This window comes from Xenopus tropicalis, chromosome 2 (genome assembly GCF_000004195.4).
Source record: "Xenopus tropicalis strain Nigerian chromosome 2, UCB_Xtro_10.0, whole genome shotgun sequence".
In the NCBI taxonomy this organism is placed as follows: Eukaryota; Metazoa; Chordata; class Amphibia; order Anura; family Pipidae; genus Xenopus; species Xenopus tropicalis.
Window position 1 is genome coordinate 34,842,441 of NC_030678.2, and position 24,993 is coordinate 34,867,433.

A 24,993-nucleotide genomic window follows, 5' to 3' on the forward strand; every position below is an offset into this window, starting at 1 on the left:
CTAATATCTACAGTTAGTACTAGTGGTTGTATTTATAGTTTATGTATGTGAGTGTATAGATTGGTAGGTGTGGGTTAGGTGTGCTGGGTTTACTTGGATGGGTTGAACTTGACTCTGGTCTTTTTTTAACCCTATGTAACTATGTAACCATTCCATAACAGCATTGATAGTAGTGATCAGGACTGGGGGCTCCCAGTGCAATATAGCCTCTGGGGGGGGGGGCCTTATTTCATTCTTCCTTTAGCACATTGTTGAATCTCTCTCTATTTATATATATATACTGTATATATAATAAAAATAATCAAATAGCAAACATTTTATAATATAAAATGACCAGACTTCACACTCTGTACAAATGTATTATGTTTTTATTGTTACAATACTTAATGATGTATTTGCATTAGTAACATGTAGCTCATTGAGCTCTGAAACCTAGGGCACCTAGATATTTCACCCAATACTGATAGAGCCATTAAAATGTTTACATTATTTTTCTTAAATAAATACAAGTGAGATACTTGCCCTGATACAAAAAATTAAGTTCTTAGAGAGAACTTTTTACACTCTTGCCTGCTGGGTATTGCCCTTATTAACAGTACTATTAACTGATAAGGTCCCCAATTAAAAGCTTTGCAGAGCAGAGTGAGATGCTACCTTGACTATTCTGTAGGCCGGTAGGGTACTCGGCCCATCTGCTTATAGTCACAGGGTGGGCACGGCTTGTGCGTATTCACGGACACTAGAGAGTCTGAACTGTCAATCTGTGGATTCTGGCAGAAGTCAGTGGGGCTGCTGTAAGATGCCATAAAGAATCACTGTTTATTGGGCTGATGGGGGACTGTTTGAGTCTCTTGGTAGTTGAAATGCCAGGGTCTATTTTGAATTCCAGTCTGAACCTGTGCCACATCCACCACTTTATCATACTTCTGAGGCTCCTTGGCATCCAGTTAAACACAACTGGCCATTAACAGTCCATTACAAATGCTAAGGCTGCCCTGTGGAGTTTGCCCAGGATGGAAATGTGCCCAAGTCGAACATGTAAAATCCCCAGCTGTTAATGGCCAGTGTTATAGTCAGCACACCCAGAATGTTGAGCAGTAGTCCTGCCTTTGCCTGTATTTGGGATACAAAATATTAAATGAGTAATGATAACTGCTTATAGAGATTAAACATCATTAAAGGGGAACTCTGGCTTCTGAACCAAAACTTGCCCCACATAACGCAGAAACCCCTAATATACCTATCACTGTAATATTTTCCTTCAAAATGCATGAATAAATACCATTTTTATATGCTGAAACCCAGCTGCAAAACAGTTCTTCTCTTTCTATATAATCCTGGTAGGGAAGGAGGTACTAAAACACTGATGTTGAAAATTGTAACAACCTCTATACAGACAGCATGCAGGAACTACATAACCCACAATGCATTGCACTGTGATTTTACTTTCCTTATTGACATCACGTGTGCAGGGAATTGTGGGATTGGGAGGATGCAGGCTGAAGGCAGGCTGAGGACAGTCGACTATGGTTACATTTTTTTTGAGTCACAAAGTAGTCAGCCAGATCAGCAGGAGAACAGGGGGCCAGGCTTAGGGGACTGTTCTAAACCATATTATTACACTTAAAACCATGAAACGGCTGCATATTTTTAAATTGATGTATATTGCATAGTTGCTTGAAATTATGTTTTTAAGTTGTGTTTTGGTGCAGTTTCCCTGTAAACATGAAATGAATATTACAAAGTGGCTCTGAATTGAAATTCTGTGAGGTGTTCATTATTAAACCCAATAAAAAAATCAACCCAATCGGTCTGAGCCTTCCATATTTGTTTGCACAAACTAGCGAAAAGAACATCTGGCCTTGGATGCCGAATATCATCAAAGGCTATGGGGTAGTTTGCAAATGCACCCCTAAGTGTGGCTGCTCTAAGATGGATGCAATGGAGAGGGCATATTGATGTAATTTATTCAGGCACTTGTGTCCAAACACGCTCCTGCACTTATATGGCTGCCATTGCATCCATCCTGCCTCTGCTGGGGGAACAATGGAGCTACTGCCACCTTGCACCTGGGGTAACTCAAGTCCCACAGGGGGCTGGGCCAGTTGGTGCACCATACCTTGTATGTCTTCTAAGGGAGTGTTCTAGTCACTAGGCGTGAATGGAGGCCAGATTACAAACACAGTCCCTGCACCTCACTTGGCCAAACATTCCAAGTACATATATGTACATCGGGTGCAGGAAATGTGCCTACAATGTGGCTACAGTCCAACCACAGTTGCTTCTCCATTATGTGACAGAATCTGTATTCATCCCATGTTCACGGTGAACCCACCTCATCTAGGAATGTATCTTTGTATGTTTAAAGTGGATGTAAGAGCACTTATTTAAAAAGTCTTAAGGTATAAGAAGTTAGGGAGGAGGAAATTGTGGCAGTGATAAAATTAATTTCATTGAAATGAATATATATTTATAAAGTAAGTAAAACAAGAAAATATGGGCTTGTCATTCAATTTGGCAGCAAGAGTATCTTGCGGCTCAGTGAAACTAATCAGTGCCAGCACTGTGACGGCATAGGGGCACCCTCTACTGGGCAGGGAACATCGCCACACCTAAAACAGACATTACACGGCAGTCACTTCCATCATGACTGAAACAGCATATGGGTAAACAGATATCTTTTGCAGTAGGTATAGTGATTTGTTTTAAAAACTGCTTACCATGTCGATAACCTTGAGCTGCCCATAAGAGAAGGCAATGGCATTGGGTGGCGTTGCAACTGGCAGCATAAAAGCCAAGGAGGCCGATAGTGTGCATGGAAGCATGATATACAGTGGGTTCAGATGGATTGCTTTGGCCTAAAGGAAAGAAGCAACACAAGTTATGAGATCTAAGGCAATACCATAAACTTATATATATATATATATATAGCTTGTATAAAAAGACTACATGGGCAGAATGACTACTACATATCCCATAATGCACCCTGGGTTCTTTAGTCTACATCAGTGTAGGTTAGAAATGGTGCCACTGAGGGGCTTGAGTATAAAGGCTTTTAATGATGTTTTGGCTCTTCAGTGATTGCACAGTGATTAACAAGAAGTTAGCCCAATATAAATGTAGTAAAACAAACACATTTTCTGTTTTGCTATACGAGATAATGTGCCAATACAATATAAAAAATAAAGGCTGTTTTGTGACTTCTAATATTTTATTTTACTGTAGTGGGGAAAATATGCCCCGTACAGGTATTGGACCCCTTATCCGGAAACCCATTATCCAGAAAGTTCCGAATTATGGAAAGGCCATCTCCCAGACTCCATTATAATCAAATAATTCACATTTTTAAAAATGATTTCCTTTTTCTCTGTAATAATAAAACAGTACCTGTACTTGATCCCAACTAAGATATAATTAATGCTTATTGGAGCCAAAACAATCCTGTTGGGTTTAATTACTGTTTAAATAATTTTATTAGCAGACTTATGGTACGAGATACAAATTACGGAAAGACGCCTTATCCGGAAAACCCCAGGTCCAGAGCATTCTGGATAATGGGTCCCATACCCATCTCTGGATAATGAGAAGTTCATCACTCAAGTTCATCACCACTTAATTTTAATCAAATAATTTAAAATTCTCAAAATTATTTCCTTTGTCTCTGTAATAATAAAATAGTACCTTGTACTTGATCCCAACTAATAAATAATTAATCCTTATAGCTTTTAAAACAATCCTATTGGGTTTATTTGATGTTTAAAGTAGACAAAGTACAGAGATCGTAATTACAAAAAGATCCCTTATCCATAAAAAACCCCAGGTCCCAAGCATTCTGGATAACTGATCCCATATCTTTATCAACTATCTCTGCACTTCCAATGTTGGTGTGCCAGGGCAATGGTAATAATATGCAGCCTGGTTTGGATCTGTTTATAAATAAGCCACAGGATGTGAGGTATTGCAATAGTAGTGATAGGACCCAGCTACGTGCCTAGTCAGTATATGGACTGGCGCCCCAAAATGTAGGCAGACACATTCCTGATTTAGGCAAGAGAGCTGATGAGGGGCAAGTAATACTGAAATCTGACTCTGAGTGGTGTTGCCAGGACCTTACCATGGATGCTAGGATGGGTAAGAATAGGGTTGTGGTCGCCACATTGCTAGTGCACTCAGTGAATGTAGCCACGAGTAGGCACAGAATTAGAGCAATAGCTGCAGGGGGTATGCTTTGCAGAGGGGTCAGCTTTTCTCCAAGCCATAATGACAAACCTGATTCCTAAAATCAAAACAGAAGTTGATTAGAGTCTACTTAAAACATCTTTTTATCCAGCAAACTGCATTAGGCCATTAATGGGCCGTTGCCCCTTACCTGTGATGTTAGCAAGTTGTTAAACAGGTTTAAAAATCAATAGCACTTTTATAATACTTATACATGCTTAGATGTGCTCCCACAACTTCCCTCTAGCCTAGAGTGCCCTATATTTTTTTAGTTCAGCCCCCCTTGGAGGTTCAAAATTCGTTTTGGATCCCACATATAAACATATACAAATCAAAAAATGCAGGGCATTCCACTTAGAAGTAAGGAGGTTCCAACTAAATATTCAGAAATGGAGTTTTAGAGATAGAGCTGTGGACTTCTCTTGTTAAAGTGGATGTACTCTCAGGTACATTATATAGCTTCAAGAAGGGGTTGGATGGATTTTTAGCAAGTGAGGGAATACAGGGCTATGGGAGATAGCTCTCAGTACAAGTGAGGGAATACAGGGTTATGGGAGATAGCTCTCAGTACAAGTGAGGGATACAGGGTTATAGGAGATAGCTCTTAGTACAAGTGAGGGAATACAGGGGTATGGGAGATAGCTCTTAGTACAAGTGAGGGAATACAGGGTTATGGGAGATAGCTCTTAGTACAAGTTGATCCAGGGACTGGTCCGATTGCCATCTTGGATTCAGAAAGGCCTGTCTCTCTCCCCAGCTCATTCTGCCATATTATTATCACCACCCTCTGCAAATGAGCAAGAAGGTAGGCAGCCGAGCAAGTGAAGTGGGGACTGCATGTCATACCCCCAACTGGAGATATTTCTTGTTGGGCCTTTAAAGGTACACCACAGCTGAAAGCAAATATCTGATTGGCTTTTAGCATTACTGGCCTGGGACAAACCATCTCATTTAATTGCAGAACCTCTTCTATGCCTTACCTCACTGCCCTTCGCAAGGGCAAAACCTCCTCCCAGCAGAATTACAATGTTCCAAGGCATTTTCTCGTTCACAGTTTTCCAGTCAAGCAAAGCTGGTGGTACTCTGAACTTTGGCTTCATTCCTGGGGACAAATCCAAAAACCAATGTTCAATTCTCATTAAGAAAAAAGTAGACAGGTTCAAAGTAACTCTTATTCACCAATATTACATTATAAAGAAAAAAAATTATATTGAATAGGAAACCTGGATTTCTCCAACTGTTGCACTATTCTAGTTCCCAGTCTCCCCTACTAATCGTCTACATTTTGGTTCACCTTCATATTGATGATAACAAGAAATACTCGTTTAGTAGCACAGCAGCCTCCTCCCACTACACCATATTAAACTCTCTCCCATATTTCAAGAGAACATCACACAGTTCTACAAGAACCAGAACCAGAAGCTGGAAAAAATATAGGAAGGCATATTAACTGTAGATTAGGGCAGTCCCCATTCTTACAGGCAGAGGAAAGCACAGGAGAATACTGCTGGAGAGAATGAGGGACATTTGCAGTGCCAGATGGGTCCCCAAAGCTGCTTCTCCTGCATTCCAGTGCTTCGGGTAATGCAGGCAAACTATTGATTTATTCAGTGATGCTGATCTAACAAAATCAATCTTAACCCTTAAATTCTGCATAAATATGTATACACACACAAATATACAGAAAATTAGACATGTTCACTGTTGTTGACGCATTCCAAAATAGGAAAATGAGGCTTATGGAGTCATAAATTCAGGTCTAGGGTCAAGAGGAATTTCTCTACGGTTGTATAGATAAGGGGCTGAAAAGTCTATGGCCATTTTAACTGGAATTTTTATTAGCCCCAGACAGGTGATGAAGAAGGGCAGTACAGCAAATTTTCCTAGAAGTCATAAAAGCAAATGAATGCAACAGGTCCGGACTGGGATTCAAAATAGGCTCAGGCATTTCAAGTACACAGAGACCCAAAAAGCCCCACCCAGGTCCAACAAACAGTGACTGTCTATGGCATCTTACAGCAGCCCCTCCGGTATTTGCCAGAATCCATTGATTGCCAGTCTGGGCCTGGAATGCAATGCTCTTTTTTTGAATATGTCCAGTTATTTCAAAAGCTAGAATACCTTGTCTGTCCTCTATTGGCCCCTGCATCAAGCAGAACACATTAGATTACATTTTATACAAATGTTTTTTGTGCACCAAGGAAGAATATGTTTGAAGGTGGAGCTAATTGTATTCGCTCCCAATGTAATGCAAGTAGAGAAATCTGGATATGGCATCATTAGAAATGATCTTCAGGAGATCTAATCCTAATATACAAACCTTCTGTCTGGTAAAAGTCCCTGAAAGGTGCTTTATGTGTCTTAAATAATCATCACTGTCCTAGTTACTGACTGCATTCATTTTCCAATATGCCCTACAAAAATGTAGAAGGAGTAGCAAAGAGATAGAATGACTAAACTGTAACTGAAGGAGGGCTGGTATGAACTATATAAATCTGATTCCACATTCACAGTATAAGTACCACAGGGTGGGTATTCCTGCATTGGGGTCTATCAAACCTTCACCTGTGTTCAGTGGCTTAAAGGAGAAGGAAAGTCATTTTGGCATTTTACTGCCAATAGATTTGCCACATTAGTGCCACCTAGAACAATATATTTATTCTGCAGAAAGCATTACCATACCTGAGTAAACAGTTTTAGAACTGCTTAAGACAGCAGCTGCCATTTTAAGTAGCTTCCCTACTGCTCCATCTCTAGCCGTGTTTACAAAAAAGGAGACTCAGTGCAGCATTACTGTGCTTATGACTGTATTTACATAGACCTTTCTGATAAAGCTTACTTAGTTTTTACCTTTCCTTCTCCTTTAACATGGCCATGCCTGGACTGTGAAGTCTGGCAAATGCCATAGACAGTCAGTATTTTGTTGGCTGGTGGGCTGTTTGGGCCTCTATGTACTTGCATTGCTAGGGCCTATATTGAATCTCAGTCCAGACCTGAACATGGCTAATGAAGTAGGTAGTAAGAAGCTCATGGCATAAACCAATGGTTAAATAAGACCATTATTATAACTTAACTTACTTATCTTATACTATACTTATCAACAATTCTAAATCTATGGCACTCAATATACTTACGTCTTTAAAGAAGAAAGAAAGGTAAAAACTAAGTAAGCTTTATCAGAAAGGTCTATGTAAATACAGCCACAAGCACTCACAGAAATGCTGCACTTAGTTCTCTGTCAAAAGATTTCTTGTGTCTGTAATTCATGTGCCAGAGACACGCAGCTCTCAGCTCTCTCCTCTCTCCTGCTCCCCCCTCCCTCAAGAATGCTAAGAACTCACTCCCCCCCTTAGGAATGTGGATCTGAGCCAATCAGCAGGAAGCTGACTCATAGTCTTACAAACTGAGCATTAACACTTGGTCTCGGTGCAGGATTGAGGCATTATGGGAACTTTCTTTAGACAGCTCAGGGTTTTTTCTTCCTGTTTGGCTTCTGATCATCTGAACAGGTGAAATATGGGGAGACATAAGGGCACTATTGAGAGAACTGAAGGTATGCCTGCAGCTTGAGATTAACTCTTTATTAGCCTTTCCTTCTCCTTTAATATGTCTTACATTGTGTGACAGGTTAAAGTAGAAGTACAAAGCACGCATGGGCTTTATCTGTTTTCATAATGGAAGATCCTATCTTGTGCTTTATCGCTCAGTAGAGATTACAGTTTTACAGAATGATAGTATTTCTGCCTGGTAAGCAAGCTTTTATCAGCCATGTCTGTTTTATAATTCATTTATTAGCTAAACTGGCATTTTGTAAAGTGATGTGAGGAGTCAGGGGACATAAAATCTGCCAGCCCAGGTCTTGTTTTTATACTGCCTGTTGTAGATCTGTTGATATTAATACAGCACTGAAGGCACTAAGCCAATCAGACTGAGTCATTTATACGTAGCTCAACAACAGCCAAAAATGTTTGCCACCTTCACTAATCATAACTTTCCCTTTTCGTGCGCACAATCCAGAAGGCACCAAACCAAAGTTCACTTCAGTAGAAGCTCAAGCCATAGTTCCTAGAACATTGCTGATGTCATTGATTTCAAAATATCTAATGGGGAAATGGGAATTTGTTGTTTTATGAGTGAAGTGTATTTTTTCCATAATACTTTCCTGGTTACAGATGATCATCACATTTTAATTAGTACCCAATCATGTAGAAACCATTCAAAGAACCATTGAAAGACTAATGTCCCACCATGTTCTTCAGGGAGCTTTTGTAATTTTAGCTTTAGCTAAGATGCAATTTAGCTTATTAGTTTGCTATACTGACAATCCATTTCCATAAAAAACACATTCCTTATTCCCTAGAAAACTGCATAGACAGAGAGAAAGATATAGGCTATCTATATACTTTCATTAACCTGGGTGTGCCTGTTTCACCCACATGGACACTGTCATCAAATTACATTATTCATATTTATGACTGTAAACTAGGGTTGTGTTCAATCCAGAATCTGGTTCAACAATCAGCATTATTTCCTGGATTCAGTCAATCTAATGCATTAGTGTTCAGCCAAACTAAATACAAGTCTTAATTTTTAAAGCTCTGAAAAACTGAAGGCAATACATTTTATTTAAAAAAATGTTCAAACATCTAATGCTATTAAAGTCTCCCTATCTTCATAAAACTAGGAGGGCTGCCAATAGGGAAAGTGATGGAAGGAATGGCTAAAGGTGAAGCAGAATAACAGGGGCAGACGATAGAGAATGAGTAGATAGGACACTAATAATAAGAGGAGAACATAAAGAGGCATACCAAAGAAGAAGGATGCAGAATCAAAGCTTCAGAGATGGGGTAGTAGAGTTTATAAACCCTAGATACGTCTTATTGGTTGCCATGGATTACAAGACCTTGTGCAAACTTTGCATCTTTTATTAGATTTTTCTGGAGCAGCAAGCATTGCAGCAAGTGGGAACGTTGATCTGATCAGCAGCCACAGGACCACCCTGCGGCACAACGGTACTGTGGACATATTTGAGGAAGCCTCAGATCTAAAGAATTACCTGGCTTCTCTGTATCTGTATCTTCTCTGTACTTGAAAGAAGGTAACTCCGATGGGAAGAAAAACATCATGAGGGACACAAATATGGCGACAGTGGCATCTGTGACCATTCTGGCAGATCAAACAAGAAAGAAGAGTTATTAGATTTTTTTTCATTTGTCTTTGATAAATTTCCCTCTATTCCTGACTCTGGAATAATTTTATAACACGCAAAAGTCAGACTTACTCTTTGCCATCTTTGTTAAAACTGATGGTTGCCCATCCTGGCATGAATCCGGGCTCCCTTGTAAACCACAGCAGCACCAGAAGTATAAATAGCACCAGCACAGATATTTCAGCAAATGTCATGGCGCCCAACTTTTTGTGCTCCCCAGAAATGATTTTAAAAGCTCTCTTCTCCTTTTCCTTTTGTTCTGAATTCCCACCGCACCCAAAATTCTTTTTAAAGCTTAAAAAAAAGCAAGACCACATTTAGCTCAATAAGGAATATTTTGCATGACCAAGAAGACCTTTACTTTCTTAATTATCTTTTTTTTTCTTTCTTTATTATCAAACAGCAATTATACAATACGAACGGGTGGTGCTGTCTACTACAGATAACCATATAATAAATGTATCTAGGTTATAAACACCTATGAATCGTGTCTATTATAAAGATTGCTTACGTATATATGTATATTATATGTTAGGGCTTGATTATACCTGCCAAAATAGGGTGCAAAATTTGAAAATCAAATTCAAGCTGGCATAGCCTCCACCATGCCTCACCCTCAGTGCCTGTGCAGGTCCTTGGGCTCCTCAATGCAGTAAAAGGACTGGAACTTTCTGGATGGATACAGTGCTGCCTATGTTAGGCAGTTCTGTATTCATGGTGGGCAGGCTGAGAGTGGCCCACAGCCATACCCCAGTCTGGCCCCTACCCCCACCTAATCTTCAACTCTAAATTATGTGCAAGCTAGGGAGCTCTGAAAGGCACAAGGTGCTTAAAAGCCCTGTAGTTATCACTGAGGAGGTGGTAAGGACAAGGCTTTGCACCCTGTGACGTCTGGACCTCCCTAATTTGTACATCTAAATAAATGCAAATTAGTAAATGGATAGGAACTTTGTTGGGTATACCCAGTTCGAAGTTTGAATTCAAAATAGACCCTGGCATTTCAAGTACACAGAGGCCCAAACAGCCCCCCACCAGCCCAATAAACCCACAGATAGCCAGTCTGGGTCTGGATATGCTTATGTACCTTTCTGCCTGCCCCTTTATACTGTAACTTCAAAAAACATGATGGCTTTTACCATTTTTGTACTTGGAATGTTGCTTTTGTAGGGAAAGCAAAAATACCAACAACAAAATAAATCAAAATACCATGGACAAATCTCTGCAGTATGACACATCTGTAAAATGCTTTGTGTGGCAGCATTAGTCCAACACATTTAACCACCTGTTATTCATATGTAATTATAATGAAATAAAACATTGTACAACAGAATAATAATATATCTAGTAAGTTTTATATTATCAGCACTGATTTCTATTCCAGTTAGGCAATGAATGTATAGAAAAGAATTCCACACTAGAACATACTTGAATCCCAAAAACATGAACTGGAGCCATAACCAGGATAATGCCAGAAGTACAAACATTGTAGGAAATGCAAAACCAAACCAGGAGGCAAAATTGATGACATTATTGTTCTCTGGAAAGAGCCTGCAAGAAAGAAGAATGAGAATAAAATGGACTGTAGGATATAAACCAAAACACAGGTAGCATAAAGACTTCTGCATGAAAGGACATCACAAAAAATAAATAATACTGCATGTACCCATGCAGTAGATAAAGGCTAAACTTCTAGACTTGCTATAAATCCCACCAGCCTCGTCCAGCTGTTTCTCACCCCTGCACTTATGCAAACTGCATTGCAATACAATGTCCCTGTATGAGCTATCACTCTTCTTTTCTGGAAGATCAAGACTCACCAGCTGCATGAACAAGAGATCCACGTGCAAGTCTTCTTTGTCTTTATTAGTGCCAACAATCATGTTACCCCTATCAACATATACTTACATTTCTAATGGCTTTATTACTTTTATCTTATCATGCTGCCAAGGCTACATCAGAGCCATGTAATGTAATGCCTGCACATAACGCAGTACCTATTGATGTGCCATAGCTATATAACGTTTGACACAGAGCCTGTGGGTTGCTTCAGTAATACATGGATCGATGGATGGGGTCTATTATATGTAATGCTTTGGCATTTTCCTAATAAGCAGTCACTCTGTAACCTGGGTCACCATGCCTTATGCTACTAAAATATTTGAATATATTAAAACCAATAGGATTATTTTGCCATTAAAATAGCTTTATGCTATCATAGTTAACTTCTAGTGTTAGATACTGTTTTATTGCAGAAAAAAAGTAAATCAGCCAACACTATTGGCATTGCCATTGCCTGTTTAACATATACAGTAGGTGAGTTTAGCCATCTGATATATAAATAGTTCAGAATGGAATCTATACTGCCTTTCAGTACAGTTCCATTTCCCAGTGGAGGCTTACTATATCTTACCCTTACTATATATAAGACTGCTAGTTTTCTTTGACTTTTAGGCATGACTTGAGGACTAAAAGGGGTCCACCTGCCCTGCCTGGCATCTGACTGAACTCTCAAGTTTCCAAGTACCTACTCGTCCATTTGTCCTTTCATTACAAGGTTTGGGGTAGTGCCAGTTAATGTTGCAATTCCACCAATGCTGGCAGAATAACAGACACTAAGGGTCATTCCTTTGCAGATCTTCAGGTGCTTCTCCAATCTAAGTTTCTGCTTCTCTTCCTTTTGTTTTTCATCCTCAAGTTCTATCACTATTGGGCCAATACCTGCAAAAGAATTAAGGAAAGAAGTAAGCACCATAGACTGGATAGTCATTTGGAACATAATACACATGAGTTATTGTGTCTTGTGTAAGGTTTTTATCATTATATTAATAGAACAACTAAAGTCCCAAAGTAAATGTATTGGAAGAAAATACCAGCCTTTCTACCTCGTTTGTCTTTATCCCTATTAATAGCAATTTTGGTAGTTTGATTGCTATTCCAATAAAGGTGTTGGGCTACACTTAGGGGGTGATTAATCAACGTCAATTTTTTTTCATGATTCCGCTAATAAAAACTCGAATTCGAATTACAGCTTAAAAACTTGAATATATGGTATTTATTGCCAAAAACTCAAAAACTTAAATGAAAGCTTCACCATCTAAAAACTGGTTAAGTTTAAAGTTTATATAGAAGTCAATGGGAGTTGTACTAGGCAAACTCAAGCCATTTTTTCAATTTGAGTTTTTCAAATTTTTGTAAATAAGTGAGCATTCAATATGCTAGTTTATTTGATTTAGAAAAACAAACTCACATTCACAAACTCGGAAATTGATAAATAAGCCCATTAGTGATACAAAAGATTATCCCAATGACAATTTGGCTCAAAAAATAGCATGGAATGAAATTGTTAAGTTTAATTTGTTGGAATTTTTACCCTCATCCTAAATGTTGAGTATTCTGTTCCTCACATTGATAGAAGTCGAGTTTGGTGCTACTGCCTATATTTTGTATCTGTTTAATACTCACTTTCTTTTTCTAGCTTGGAAGGCTCAGGATCTTTAGTACTATCTTGCATCTCAAATCCCTCGTTTACAGTAGCATAAGTGTTTTCTACTGCCAGGATCATTTTCCCATTTGGCAATACTGATTCATACATGCTATTATCCATTCCATTCACATTCTTTTTTGTTTCTTCTGACGGCTTGTCCACTCTCTCTTCCGAGGTGTGAAGCTGCTGCAGCACAGCCTGTGCAATAGGTATCATCATGGCCGTTGTGGCTGTGTTACTGATCCACATGGAAAGGAAGGCTGTGACCACCATGAATCCAAGAAGCAGGCTGTAATGTAAATAAGCAAAGCTAGGACTCAGTCACAGTCAAAGAACAAGTTTGCAGTCACCATAAAGGTGGCCATACACGTAACAATTACGATCTTTCCTGCGACCATTGGTCACAGGAAAGATCGTTCCCACCTTCCATAGATGTTCAGGGCTGAACCGGCAGATATGGAGGTAGAAACAATAGAAATTCTACCTCCACCTGCCGATTCAGCACTAAACGTAGACTTTAATGATGATTGCAGCCTTTGCAATATCAGTCATTTTGTCGAGGCACCATAAAACGCACCGAATATTGTACGAAACAAGGTTTTGTATGATAATATCAGTCCGTTAATGGTGGACTTAAGTTTGGTATCCCTCTAATTAAATCACTGCATTTTCCTAGCATTGTTCTGCTTCAGTCCCACTGTATTATAGTAGCTATAGTAAAATCACAATCATTTTTTGGTTTTTGGTTAAAAATACCCCATAACTGGAGCAGCAGATACATGAATTCTTATTATAGCAGAAAATAAAATGTTTTCTATCCATTTATAGATATTTACCACCAACTCCATCACATTCCAAGCCCTACAATCATGGCCTCTCATTGCTGCTACAAAGCTGAAATATAGATTCATACAAACTATGTGTACAGATAATTGTGTGAAAACTGTGTGAAAGATAATTTAGAAAGTGTATTAATGATTCTAACATTTTATAAGTGTAGCAGTGGTAAGTGGAGTACTCTAGGGTCACATGTTACAGATGAACCTATTCTAATTAACTTTTTATTTGGTCTTCATTATGCCATTTTGGATATTTATTAATTATTAACATTCTTTCCAGACAGCAGCTGAAAATTAAAAATAAAAAACAAACAACAAAACATCTAAGAGGTTTTCACTTTTATTGTCATTCTTATTCTTTAAAGTTTATTGTTATTTACAGGCCCTTTACTGTTCATTGTTTATTATTATTTCAAAGCTGCATTCTAGTAACTAGGTATATTAATCCATAGCAAACAGATGGCAGTTAAATTAATAAGCCTGAGAACTACAGAACAGAAAAAACATTAAAAAATAACATTGAAGACCAGCAATGTGTGGGAATTCTGCAGTCTATAACAAGTTAATTTTAAGGTCATGTGATTTTCTTTCATCATTTTCTCATAATGCACCCATTTCCAAAGATTTATAATAACCATCTCCCCTTTTTAAAAAAAATGGTAAGGCACCATGAATAATGTGGAATAAACTAACGCCTTTGCTACAAAAGGGAGGTCTGTGTTTTCAAATCTGTGTTTATATTTTGTAGCTGCACACATTCATTATATGTACTCATGGTGTAACTTGGACTCAGATAACCTAAGACCCCACTACTGGCACTAGAAGTATTCTCATTAGACATCTTCCAGGTCAGTCAGGTAGTGAGTTCTTTAAAGGAATGGGTAAACATGTATTTTTCAAAATCAGTTTCTCCAGCAGAATCCTGCAGAATCTTGCAGAATCCTGCATATAGTCTTTATTTCCCATGTGCCCTCAGTCATGTGACGGTTGAGATGGCTGCCTACACACCAATATTACAGCTAAAAAGAATTGGTTCAAGAATAAAACTTTAAATGGTAGAATCAATTATTTGCAAAGTGAATAGTGTGATATAGTAATAAGAAATATATCAAAAAATCACGACAGAATCCCTTTAAACTCCATAGTTGATGATGGTTCCCATTTGGGTATGGTCGAAGGTGCTAACTCTGTACCCTATTAAATCCAATCTTTTCTTTCCTAAGTAAGCACTATGGGCCAACCTCTAACATATTTATAATCTTTTTGATTTTATATATGAAATATTTTGGGGAAATTCTGATCTATTCTGAACTGGGTTCTCATGATCCGTTTAGTCAACAAAGACCAAGAACTTCCCTTGTTCTGTCTTTTTCAGAACACATATCCAGCACAGTTCATCTCAACTGCAATTACACTAACCCAGCCATTGTGGTCCATCATCCTTGCCAAGCTGACCTTGGTTATGTACAGTATAAATATTTGATGGAAATATCTCCAACTTCCTTTTAATTGGAATTTAATAAATAGAGGCTGATAACAAAAGATCTTTCAGAGAAGGATTAGGAGAAATATTCTAGCTGTGTTTATTATTTTTTAGTCTCCTGCAGAGAGAGAGAGAATAATACAAAGTAACTGCATCATTAGTACAATAACACAATACAATTGGGTTGCAAATGTTGTGAAGTAAATGTGACCTTGGTATATATGAAAAAGAATGGGGTGGCATCTCAACTCTGCATTATCCTGCATTGAAGACCCTCTTGGCTAAGAACTCAGCAAGCTAGCACTCACAAACAAAAAAGGAAATTGCCATGTCTTGGATGGGCTCTGCCCCTACTACACTTACCTTTTTTCTGCTTGCATTGGTTAACACAGTATTACCTCTAATTATACAAATACCTTTCAAGGGGGTAATTTCAAAACAATCTGTCAGTTTTGGTAATAGGCACCACTGGGGGAATCCTGCAAATACACTTGTATGTTTAATCCTCTTAAAGAAAACATATAGCATACCTGAACCCCCCTCCTCAATCTTGTAGGCAATAATGAATAATATATTGCGTGGTTTTCACTTTGGGCTAAAAATGTTCATTATCTTTAAAAATGTCCCCTTTACTGTAGCTCCCTTATAGATCTGCTACATGTCTGTGTTTCAGAGGAGGGATAGACGTGTCCCCAATAACAGAACTATACCTCCCCGGGCCTGGGTGCAGTACATCTGAGCCATACTAACTGATGTTCTCTCTAATGCTTGACCTAATACCTTTGCTAATCAATTTTTATTTTACCTTTGTGTAAATAATAATATACCGCCTTTTAATATGGTAGCATGTTAAGAGGTGAAGAAACAGTGGTTGGCTTTTAAAACAGCTGTATCCACCGTTTACAATTCATATGGAATAATACACGCACCACCTAAAAATGCAAGTTTCCAATAGGTTCTTCTAGACTTACAGGGCAGGTTTAACTCCAACAATCAGCAGCACTCTTAGGGCAATGCGTTTATGCAAATTCCATTTCTCCACCGATATCGCAACCAGCAGCCCGCCAATGAACAGCATGTTCGTGTCTTTCAGATACTGGCTGCACACCTGCAATTCCAGAACACTGATATAAGCATTGATTGTCTATAACTAAGTCTGGACAATATTTTAATCATAAACAGACAAGAACAATCAATACAAATTCTCTGGGCACGTTTTACTATCATCAATTCTCTGCAATTGTGTACATATTCAAAAACATGTTTATCGTCCCAAGTTATAGAATTACCAAATGATTGTAAGGACTTTGTGCACACCGGCGGATCCACACCTCACTGCCTTTGTGCCACTGCATCATTGTATCAATCTTCCTATTACTGGATAAGAATTCTTGTTGCTTGCCCTGACCTCCTGCTTGTCTGTGGATTGTTATGTACAATATGCTGTATGTATTTATATATGTTTTTGGATGTATCTTTGATACTGATTGTCATTCTCATTTTCTTAGGAGGGTTGGATCTCTACTGGTGTGTCTGAAGCCCTAAAAAGCGCATTGATCTATAAGTTCTCTGACAACAGCTGTGAGATAGCCTCTTTGAATACATCCTAGACTTAACAGTACACTACAGCCACCACAGCCATGCCACAGTAGAAACCCCCCACCCCTAATGTTTTACCTTGATCAGTTGTCAATAGCTGCTGCCTCCCTGCTTGGTTATATTATCTAAAAATCTTGGTCACTGCAATAGTTGTATATGCTCACCATCTCTATAAAGATGTCTAAGCTATTAAAAGCTTAAGACTACCATTAAAGGGGTAGGAAAATGCAACCTCAGTACCTCTGTAAACCTTGCATATAGGTAAACAGTTATGGTGACTTTCTTACCATGGATGTGGAGGATTACCAAATAAATTAGTTAAAAAAAAAAAATTTCAAATGTAGAAAATGCTGGTAAAATGTGCATTTTGATTGCTGCTACTTGCCCCATTCAAGTGAATAGGGAGCTCCATCTGTAGCACAACACCCTGGCTCCTTTACTGACAATCCATAGAGCTCTCTTTCAAGTGAAAATAAAGCAAAGTGAGACAATTAGCCAATTATACATTACAAGCATTTTTCTGAATAATAAGATGGAGGAGTTACGGTAAAAAACTGCTGATAAACAAGTATATTACCGCTGTGGAATCCATGATGCCCATCATTGGAAAAAGCAAGACTGGAAAAAGCGCAGTGACGGCCAGAGGAAGAGCTTCTGTGCACCAGAATAACGCCATCACAATGATCACAAAGCCGCAGCTTGCCTCCTGTTATGCAAAGGGAAACACAACAAATCCAATCAGGGTTCCACTAGATCAGTGCTGTCCAACTGGCGGCCCGCGACCCCCCTCTGTGTGGCCCCCCACCTGTCTGGCTGCTTTGATGGCTTACTCTTGTGTAAGCTTTAAATGGTATCAGTACTGAGATTAACTGCCCTCCCTGCATGGTTCTCACCTCAGATTCAGGCTGTAATCAGGCTGTATTGTTTAAACATGTAATCCCCTGTGTTGTTCACACCTTTTAGTTTCTGCATTGTTCACCCCCTGCAGTGTTCACACCTCAGGCTCAGGCTGTAATCACCCCCATTGTTCCCCTGTTCACACCTCAGAAACCCACAAATAATACCTGCACACTACAAAAAGAACATATTGGTACTGCAATTAAAAAGTTTTTTAATATATAGTTATTGTGCAGACTGTAGGAGCAGTGCCAGCATTGTGTCACTGTAGGCTGCCTGTGTGTGCCATACACACAGGCAGCATAGGGCAAGCAGAGTATGGCACACACAGGCAGGATAGGGCAGGCAGAGTATGGTACACACAGGCAGAGTATGGCACACACAGGCAGGGTAGGGCAGGCAGAGTATGGCAGGTTTTTGCTGTACTACAACCATTAATATGGGTATGGTCATTTGATAACACAGGTGTGGTTTGAAGTGGGTGTGGTTTCAAAAAGGGGAGTGGTCAAAACTGGCTTCCATTATCGCCCCTCCACCACATAGGTCGGAAAAATTCCGGCCCTCGGTACCACAGAAGTTGGACAGCACTGCACTAGATAATTCACAAAATGCATCAATACAATCAACCGTCTGAAAACCTCCCCCCAAAAAAACAGTTTGCACTTGTATCTAAGAAAACAGCGGGTATACAATACAAGACTGAAAAATGAAACACCCATTTATACACTGGTAATAGTAAAGGTACCTTGCAAAGGAAATCTGGAGCCATTTATTTACCTTTTTTCTGAGAAATGGAAATGCTGGGAGATGAAAAACATGGTGGATAAATATGTTTGAGGATCAAGGCCAAAAATGATAATTTAATAAAGAACAGTTTACTATTAAAGCATATTTTAATTTCTGTAAAACTTAATTAAAGGAAGGATTGTGTTTTTCCCCAATGCACTGTGTCTCTAAGCTGCACTTGCTGTTCACATACACAACCCTTTGCACTACCTAAATAGTGTGCAATAATTGGCATACAAGAGGGGCAGATGATTAGCACACTGCTTGTGTCTTGCATTAGTAAAGGAGCACTCAGGAGTACATTTGTGGGTAGCACACTTAAAATAAAAAACAGATCTACATTAGAAATGTACCATACAGTAGTTGTAATTTGTTTTCTTGGGAAGGTTTGGATTTAGGACTAACACAGCACAACTCTATTCCCCAAGCACAAGAATGTTGGCTGCTAGGGAGCAGAGCACTACAAGGAAGTTTGCTGTACAGCTGGCACTGCGGGTATGCCGACCTGAGCTAGGTGCATTTAACTGGAACTTAATAATGACTCACACTGTTTATTTTTCCAGCAATTTTTCAATATGTACCTTGTGTGTCTTTGCCAAAACATTTACAGTTAATTTGTTCTTTTCTCCGATGAGCCACAAGTGCCAACACCAGGGAACAATGTAAATACTGAATACAGTTGTTTGTGACACCTAGCCTATTATAAGTATGTATGTATATCTTTATTTATAAAGCGCTAATTATGTACGCAGCGCTGTACAGTAGAATACATTAATACAAACAGGGGGTTATTAAGATAATAGAGAGAATAGGGTCATTTGGCCCTGGGGGCAAACAATTGCATCAGAACGACGGGTATAGGCGTCGGTCAGTTCAGGGACCGCATCAACGAGCTGATGTGGTCCCCCGATCCAATTTTTAAACCTGCCCGATCGATATCTGGCCCTTTAAAAGAGGACCCTGATTGAATACACTTGCTGTAAGTTGGATGCATGGATCAAGTATTTGTGTGCAGTCATGTATCCAACTTGCAGTATGTGTATTCAGAAAGTGCCCTTTATTTAAAGGGGTGACATGGCGACCCTAAAATTGAGGCCCCTGGATAAGGCAACTGGGGATTTAGGAAACATCTATAATTATAATCAACTCCTTTAAATAAGGAGTTTGCTGTTAAATAAACCACTGTGGTTTGGAGGTACAAGGATGCCTTTCACTTAACATGGAAGATGTTACACCCCACCCCATGGCTCTGGAATTAAGCTGCTGGGGTTTTAAGAGGTTTTCAGAGATTAGCATTCATATCATTTGCTGCCCCAGAGGAGCTTACTATCTCATTCACACACACTATGGTCAATTTAGTAAATTAACCTGCCTGTATGTTATTAGAGCGTGGGAGGAAACTGGAGTAGCTAAAGGAAACACACAATGGGTTAGGTCAGGGATCCCCAACCTTTTATACCCGTGAGCCACATTCTAATGGAAAAAGTGTTGGGGAGCAAAACAAGAATGAAAAAAGTTCCTGGGACTGCAAATAAGAGCTATAATTAGCTATTTGGTATCCCTCTATGTGGACTGGCAGCCTATAGAAGGCTCAGTTTAGCTTTACACTGGGTTTCATGCAATCAACACTTGCATCCAAGCCAGAAATTCAAAAATGAGCACCTGCTTTGAGGCCACTGGGAGCAACATCCAAGGGGTTGGTCAGCAACATGTTGCTCATGAACCACTGGTTGGGGATCACTGGGTTAGGTTATATGTGTAAAAATGCCCTTCAATGAAGCATAAATATATAATGAATCATACTTTATATGGCCTTGCCACTTTCTAGCACCTACGGAATGAGTTAGGAAGGGACTAGATTCTCTGAAATCATTGTTTTTTTCTCTTCTAACCTCCACTCATACATAGCTGCTTGTCCCAAAGCAACAGCATAAGCCTACTAGTCTCGGCATGGCAACGTTTTAGATAAGCTAATCAGTGATTGTCATGAACTTGCAATCAGTGAAGGCCGGCTGAATGACTGAATGAGTTGTATAATACAACAAAGAAAATAAATGTTGGGATTTAGGAGCACAGTGATAAAACATGAACTCAGAAACCATAAGAGCTTATGAGCAATATCTCCGCACCCCACGGAAACATATTTGTGTATCTGTATGTTGCTGAACTAAAATTACAGACCAGAGTGAAGCCTATTCCAAAGAGATAAGGACACATTCCTTGTGTCCTGGCTTTGCAAAATACTGGCCAAATCATGACTCTATTAAAGGAAAATATGTTAATGGAAGGCGAGGGAGGAATCCCCCCACTAGACAATATCTTCCTGCCCCTGCTGCTGGTCCAGGGTTAATCATTTGCCCCTAGCGGTGGAGGCGTTGCACAGGCTATGGCTAAACATTAGTTAATACTGAATGATTTGCATAATCGCTCACTGTAAAAATAGGTGTGCAAAATGCAAAGGTCACAGTCACTTTGCAGAAATAGCCAGAGAGGGGGCCTATGTAATTATAGCTAGAGATAATAACTGAAGGCCATGCTAATACCTACAAACACACCGACGAGCACAGCACTTTTATGTTACAAAATAAGGCTATATACTGGATCACAATATCCCACAGAGGATTATAATACTCCCATGTGTTGTCTGCAAACTTTTACACAGTATGGAGTTTCATTATTTGCCAGAACTCATGCACCAGTATATCATCAGCAAGCGCCCACCGAACTACCCACAGTAATGCATCTGCTTGACTCATGTTAGACATCTCTGATTTATTCATTACTATGTTTTAGATGGGGCCCCATCTTTCCTGCATTGCCAGGGCCAAGCATTTCTCTATCATTAGCCTTAAAAACAGATTGCAGATATCACCAGTGACCTCTCATACTTATTGAAATATCCTTCAGATTGTAGAGTTACCCCCAAAGGCACTAAGTTTGCCTCAGTGCAGTAACTCATTGCAACCAATAAGATGTTTACTTTTAAACAGGTGACCAGCAAATGCTACCTGTTGATTGATTGCTATGGTTACTACTCATGGGCAAACCAATTGCCATTTATTATATAACATCTTTAGTGTAAGAAATTGGGGTTGTTCCTATTTAGTTTATAGAGCTAAAGCTGGCTGCTTAAGATACTAATATTAGTGGAAGATAAGAGATAACCACACTAATCTTTGTTGTGTTATAAAGTGCATTTCAGATTAGAAACAGATGTATTTACTAAATCATACAAGAGAAGAATATATGTGATAACCCAGTATACAATTGCTAACCTTAGTCCCCGGGCCACATCTGGTTCAGAGGTCCAGGACTGGCGCATGTGCAGTATAGACAGTATAGCTTCTGACTTCACTCGACTGCATGTGCGGCAGCCATTAAAACATAGAAAGGAACCTCTAGGAGACTGAATAAAGATGGTGATATGGTGCTCATATAGAAGGTTCCCAAAGCTGGTGCATTTTGAGGGAACAGGAGCACCATCCCAAGGTCTAAGGTTAGAGATCATATTCACTTCCCAGTGACTAGCACTTTCCTTGTCCTTTAAAGTCCCCAGAGGCAGCTTTGTCTACTCGTGGTCTATGTACGTTTTCACCTTGCCTTGGATAAAATGGAACTGGATCAGACACCGATCAGAGAAGTTTTTCTATGTTTAAACCTGAGATCAACAACCTATTGCCCTCCAGCTTAATTTAAACCAGGGCTTTCTTCCTTGTAATCACTTTATGGTTTGTTATTAATAAATCACCAACACATTTACATATGTATTTTACACACATATATATATATATATCATCCGTTGCAAGAAAAGCAATTGAACTGGGACTGAATGAAGGAGCAGATAAGCAAACCCAGTGTAATACAGTTAGGACTTCTACTTTAGGGAAAACTTTTCTACTTGGACCAGATACAAATATATATTCAATTTAGATGATAGCAAATAAATAATTCCAAAATATTGATGTTGCTGGTCTTTTATGTGAATGGCCAGTTTTAAAAAGTGTTGCGCGTGGTTTGTAATTCAGTTCTCTGGATTCTGCAGGTGTTTTCACTGTGAAAGAAAATTTAAACCTAGGAAGCTTGCTTAAGCTCTATAATTCTGCTTTTAACAGCAGTTACATGAACAAATACCTTTAAAACCACTGTACATGTTTAATGACTGTAATTTGTAAATTTGCTTAGAATTTGGCATTCTTTCATTATGCAAGAAACATAATAAATATTTTTTTATGTGGAGGACCCCCTTTTAAGTTGGAAGGTTCTTAATAATCAATCCATGTTGCATGTTCAATACTAAGAATGTGGTCTAATTAGCTCTATGCTATACAGCATATGGTCTTAGGGTTAATATAACAAATAGGGTTGCAAAAAATCAGTGCAATCTGCCATTTTTTTCCCAGAGCTCCAATGCAATATATTTTTCCATTCCAGCATTATTGTGCCCATCACAGGATGCCCCAAATGTTGCACCTGCCACTAGGTACTAAAGGTGAGGGCTGTGGCAGACAGATGCGCGACAAATCTCCCTTGACTAATCCCCCCGATATGCCATCCCACCAGCTAGAATGTAAATCGCTGGTGGGATGGCATATGCATCGCCGAAATCGTCAAAGTTTCCTCTCAAGACAACTTTGGTGATTTCGGCAAATCGCCGTGCCTTGTATGCCATCCCACTGGCAATTTAAATTCTAGTGGGTGTTTGTCGCGGGCAACTAATCTCCCCATCTGTCACGGCCCTGAAGACACAAGGAGCTACTAGTAGCAGCTACTAAAGTAGACAATGCTGATCATTTACTGATAATTGTCTCTATGTGTGTTTTAGCAGAGGCAATTCTCAGTATTGTCTATGGCAGGGTATTTTCTGGAGTTTAGTAGCCCTGAGAATGTAGCTGCTACTATTAGCTCAATGTGTCTTCACCCTAAGACAGGTGCAAAACTTTGTTATCTGTAAATAATGTGCCAGTTGCACCCATGTCAGTGTGAGTGTGGCATAGGCAGGGCATAGCAATTAACAGTGTTAATCTTACTTTTCAGAAAACCTTTAAGGCCATTACAGATGATGGCCATAAAGGCTTTCTGAAAAGTAAGATAAACAATTAATTAATAAACAAGTGCGCAAGCTTGCCGGCAATGGGTGAGGGACAAAGGATCATGACTGCCCCATATCTTAAGATTGGTAGTGAATTTAGCCTTAAATGTTGAGGGGGGTAATTGCCACTTTGTTGCATTGCTGCAAACATGAAACATAATAAATATATAATACATTAAAAAGACCAATTAAAAAGTTGTTTACAGTAGGTCCATGTATAACACATTAAAAGTGCATTTAAATATTTAACCAGAGCAGAGCAGAGCAGTGCACAGCAAAATACTGGTGTTGTGATCTTGTAATGTTGCATTTTGTGCCACCTGGGGCCCATTAAGTGATGAATCTAGTACTGTTAGTGTACAAAGGGTGGATTTGGAGGGTACATCCATCTTATATGCCTGAGATCACCTATGGTAAAAAAAACAAAAAAACCTCTGTCTGTTAAAGAGGTAGTTCACCTTTAAATACTCTTAATATTTTACATATCATATATAGTATGATACACAGTAATAGTTTGAAATTTTATTGTGTTTTAGCGGTTTGTTCATTAGCTCTCCCTTTAGGAATTTTATCAGCAATCTGGTTGCTTTGGTCCAACTGAACTTGGCAACCAAGCAGTGATTTGAATGAGAGACTCGAAAGGAAAGGCCCAAAATAGCAAGATAAGTAACAAAAAGTAACAATAACAATACAACTGTAGCCTCACAGAGCAATAGTGTTTTGGATGCTGGGGTAATTCAATCACTAAAAAGAATAAAAATTGAAGACTGATTAAAATGTTGCAAAGAATAAGGCATTCTATAATATACTAAATGTTAACTTAAAGGGAGCCGATCTGCTTTAATATCTCATATCAGAATATAGTAACATTAAGCTGCTTGTGTGATACATTACAGATAGGGGTGTCTGGGCCCCAGGCTGCCCTCAGGCATTCTTCTCAAAGCCGCCCACCTCACCCCACAACACTCAACAATTCAGCATCAGAGTGGGTCGAGAGGGGGCTGCATCACTAATGCAAAGGGCACAATAGCATTCACATTCTGCTGGTGCTCCAAATAGGAATTCACTATGTCTCTTTGCCACAGTGACTACATGTAGTACACCTTTATTCATATCCAATAACAGGTAACATACCCTGAGCTGTGGGAATGTAAATAAAGCATTAGCTACACACTGTGCTACTCCAACACCTGATTTCAGCAGTCCCTTCTACTCACCTTGGTGGGCACTACCAGGGGCAGGGGCAGAAGAAAGAGAGGGACCAAAAAGATGATGAAATAATTCCTGTTTGCCAAGATCCATTTCCAGATGGAAACCATGTTTCAGCCAAGTTGTGCCCTAGTCAGTCAGGAAAGACTGCTCTGTTCCACGGCTCTATATAAGAGTAGC

General features: G+C 39.2%; 1 protein-coding gene across 1 annotated transcript; it reads right to left on the minus strand.

The window, feature by feature from the left end:
* Positions 1–352: 352 nt before the first annotated feature.
* On the minus strand, positions 353–24,938 carry slc13a2 (solute carrier family 13 member 2). The gene is made up of 12 exons (NM_001008097.1): positions 24,822–24,938; positions 17,410–17,538; positions 16,205–16,341; positions 12,890–13,200; positions 11,956–12,145; positions 10,853–10,975; positions 9,500–9,721; positions 9,275–9,384; positions 5,199–5,320; positions 4,115–4,276; positions 2,721–2,858; positions 353–1,113 (listed from the first exon to the last, which is right to left on the minus strand). The coding sequence occupies exons 1-12, from the start codon at positions 24,921–24,923 to the stop codon at positions 985–987; spliced, it is 1,875 nt and encodes a 624-aa protein (NP_001008098.1). The 5' UTR covers positions 24,924–24,938; the 3' UTR covers positions 353–984.
* Positions 24,939–24,993: the final 55 nt, after the last annotated feature.

Bases quoted from the DNA above. Each gene is read 5' to 3' on its own strand.
- slc13a2 (NM_001008097.1), bottom strand. From the start codon at position 24,923: ATGGTTTCCATCTGGAAATGGATCTTGGCAAACAGGAATTATTTCATC. The intron at 13,201-16,204 runs GTAAGTCTAGAA...TTTACATTACAG, and splicing joins GTTGGAGTTAAACCTGCCCT to CCTGCTTCTTGGATTCATGG. The intron at 5,321-9,274 runs GTAATTCTTTAG...ATTTGTCCCCAG, and splicing joins TACAGATACAGAGAAGCCAG to GAATGAAGCCAAAGTTCAGA.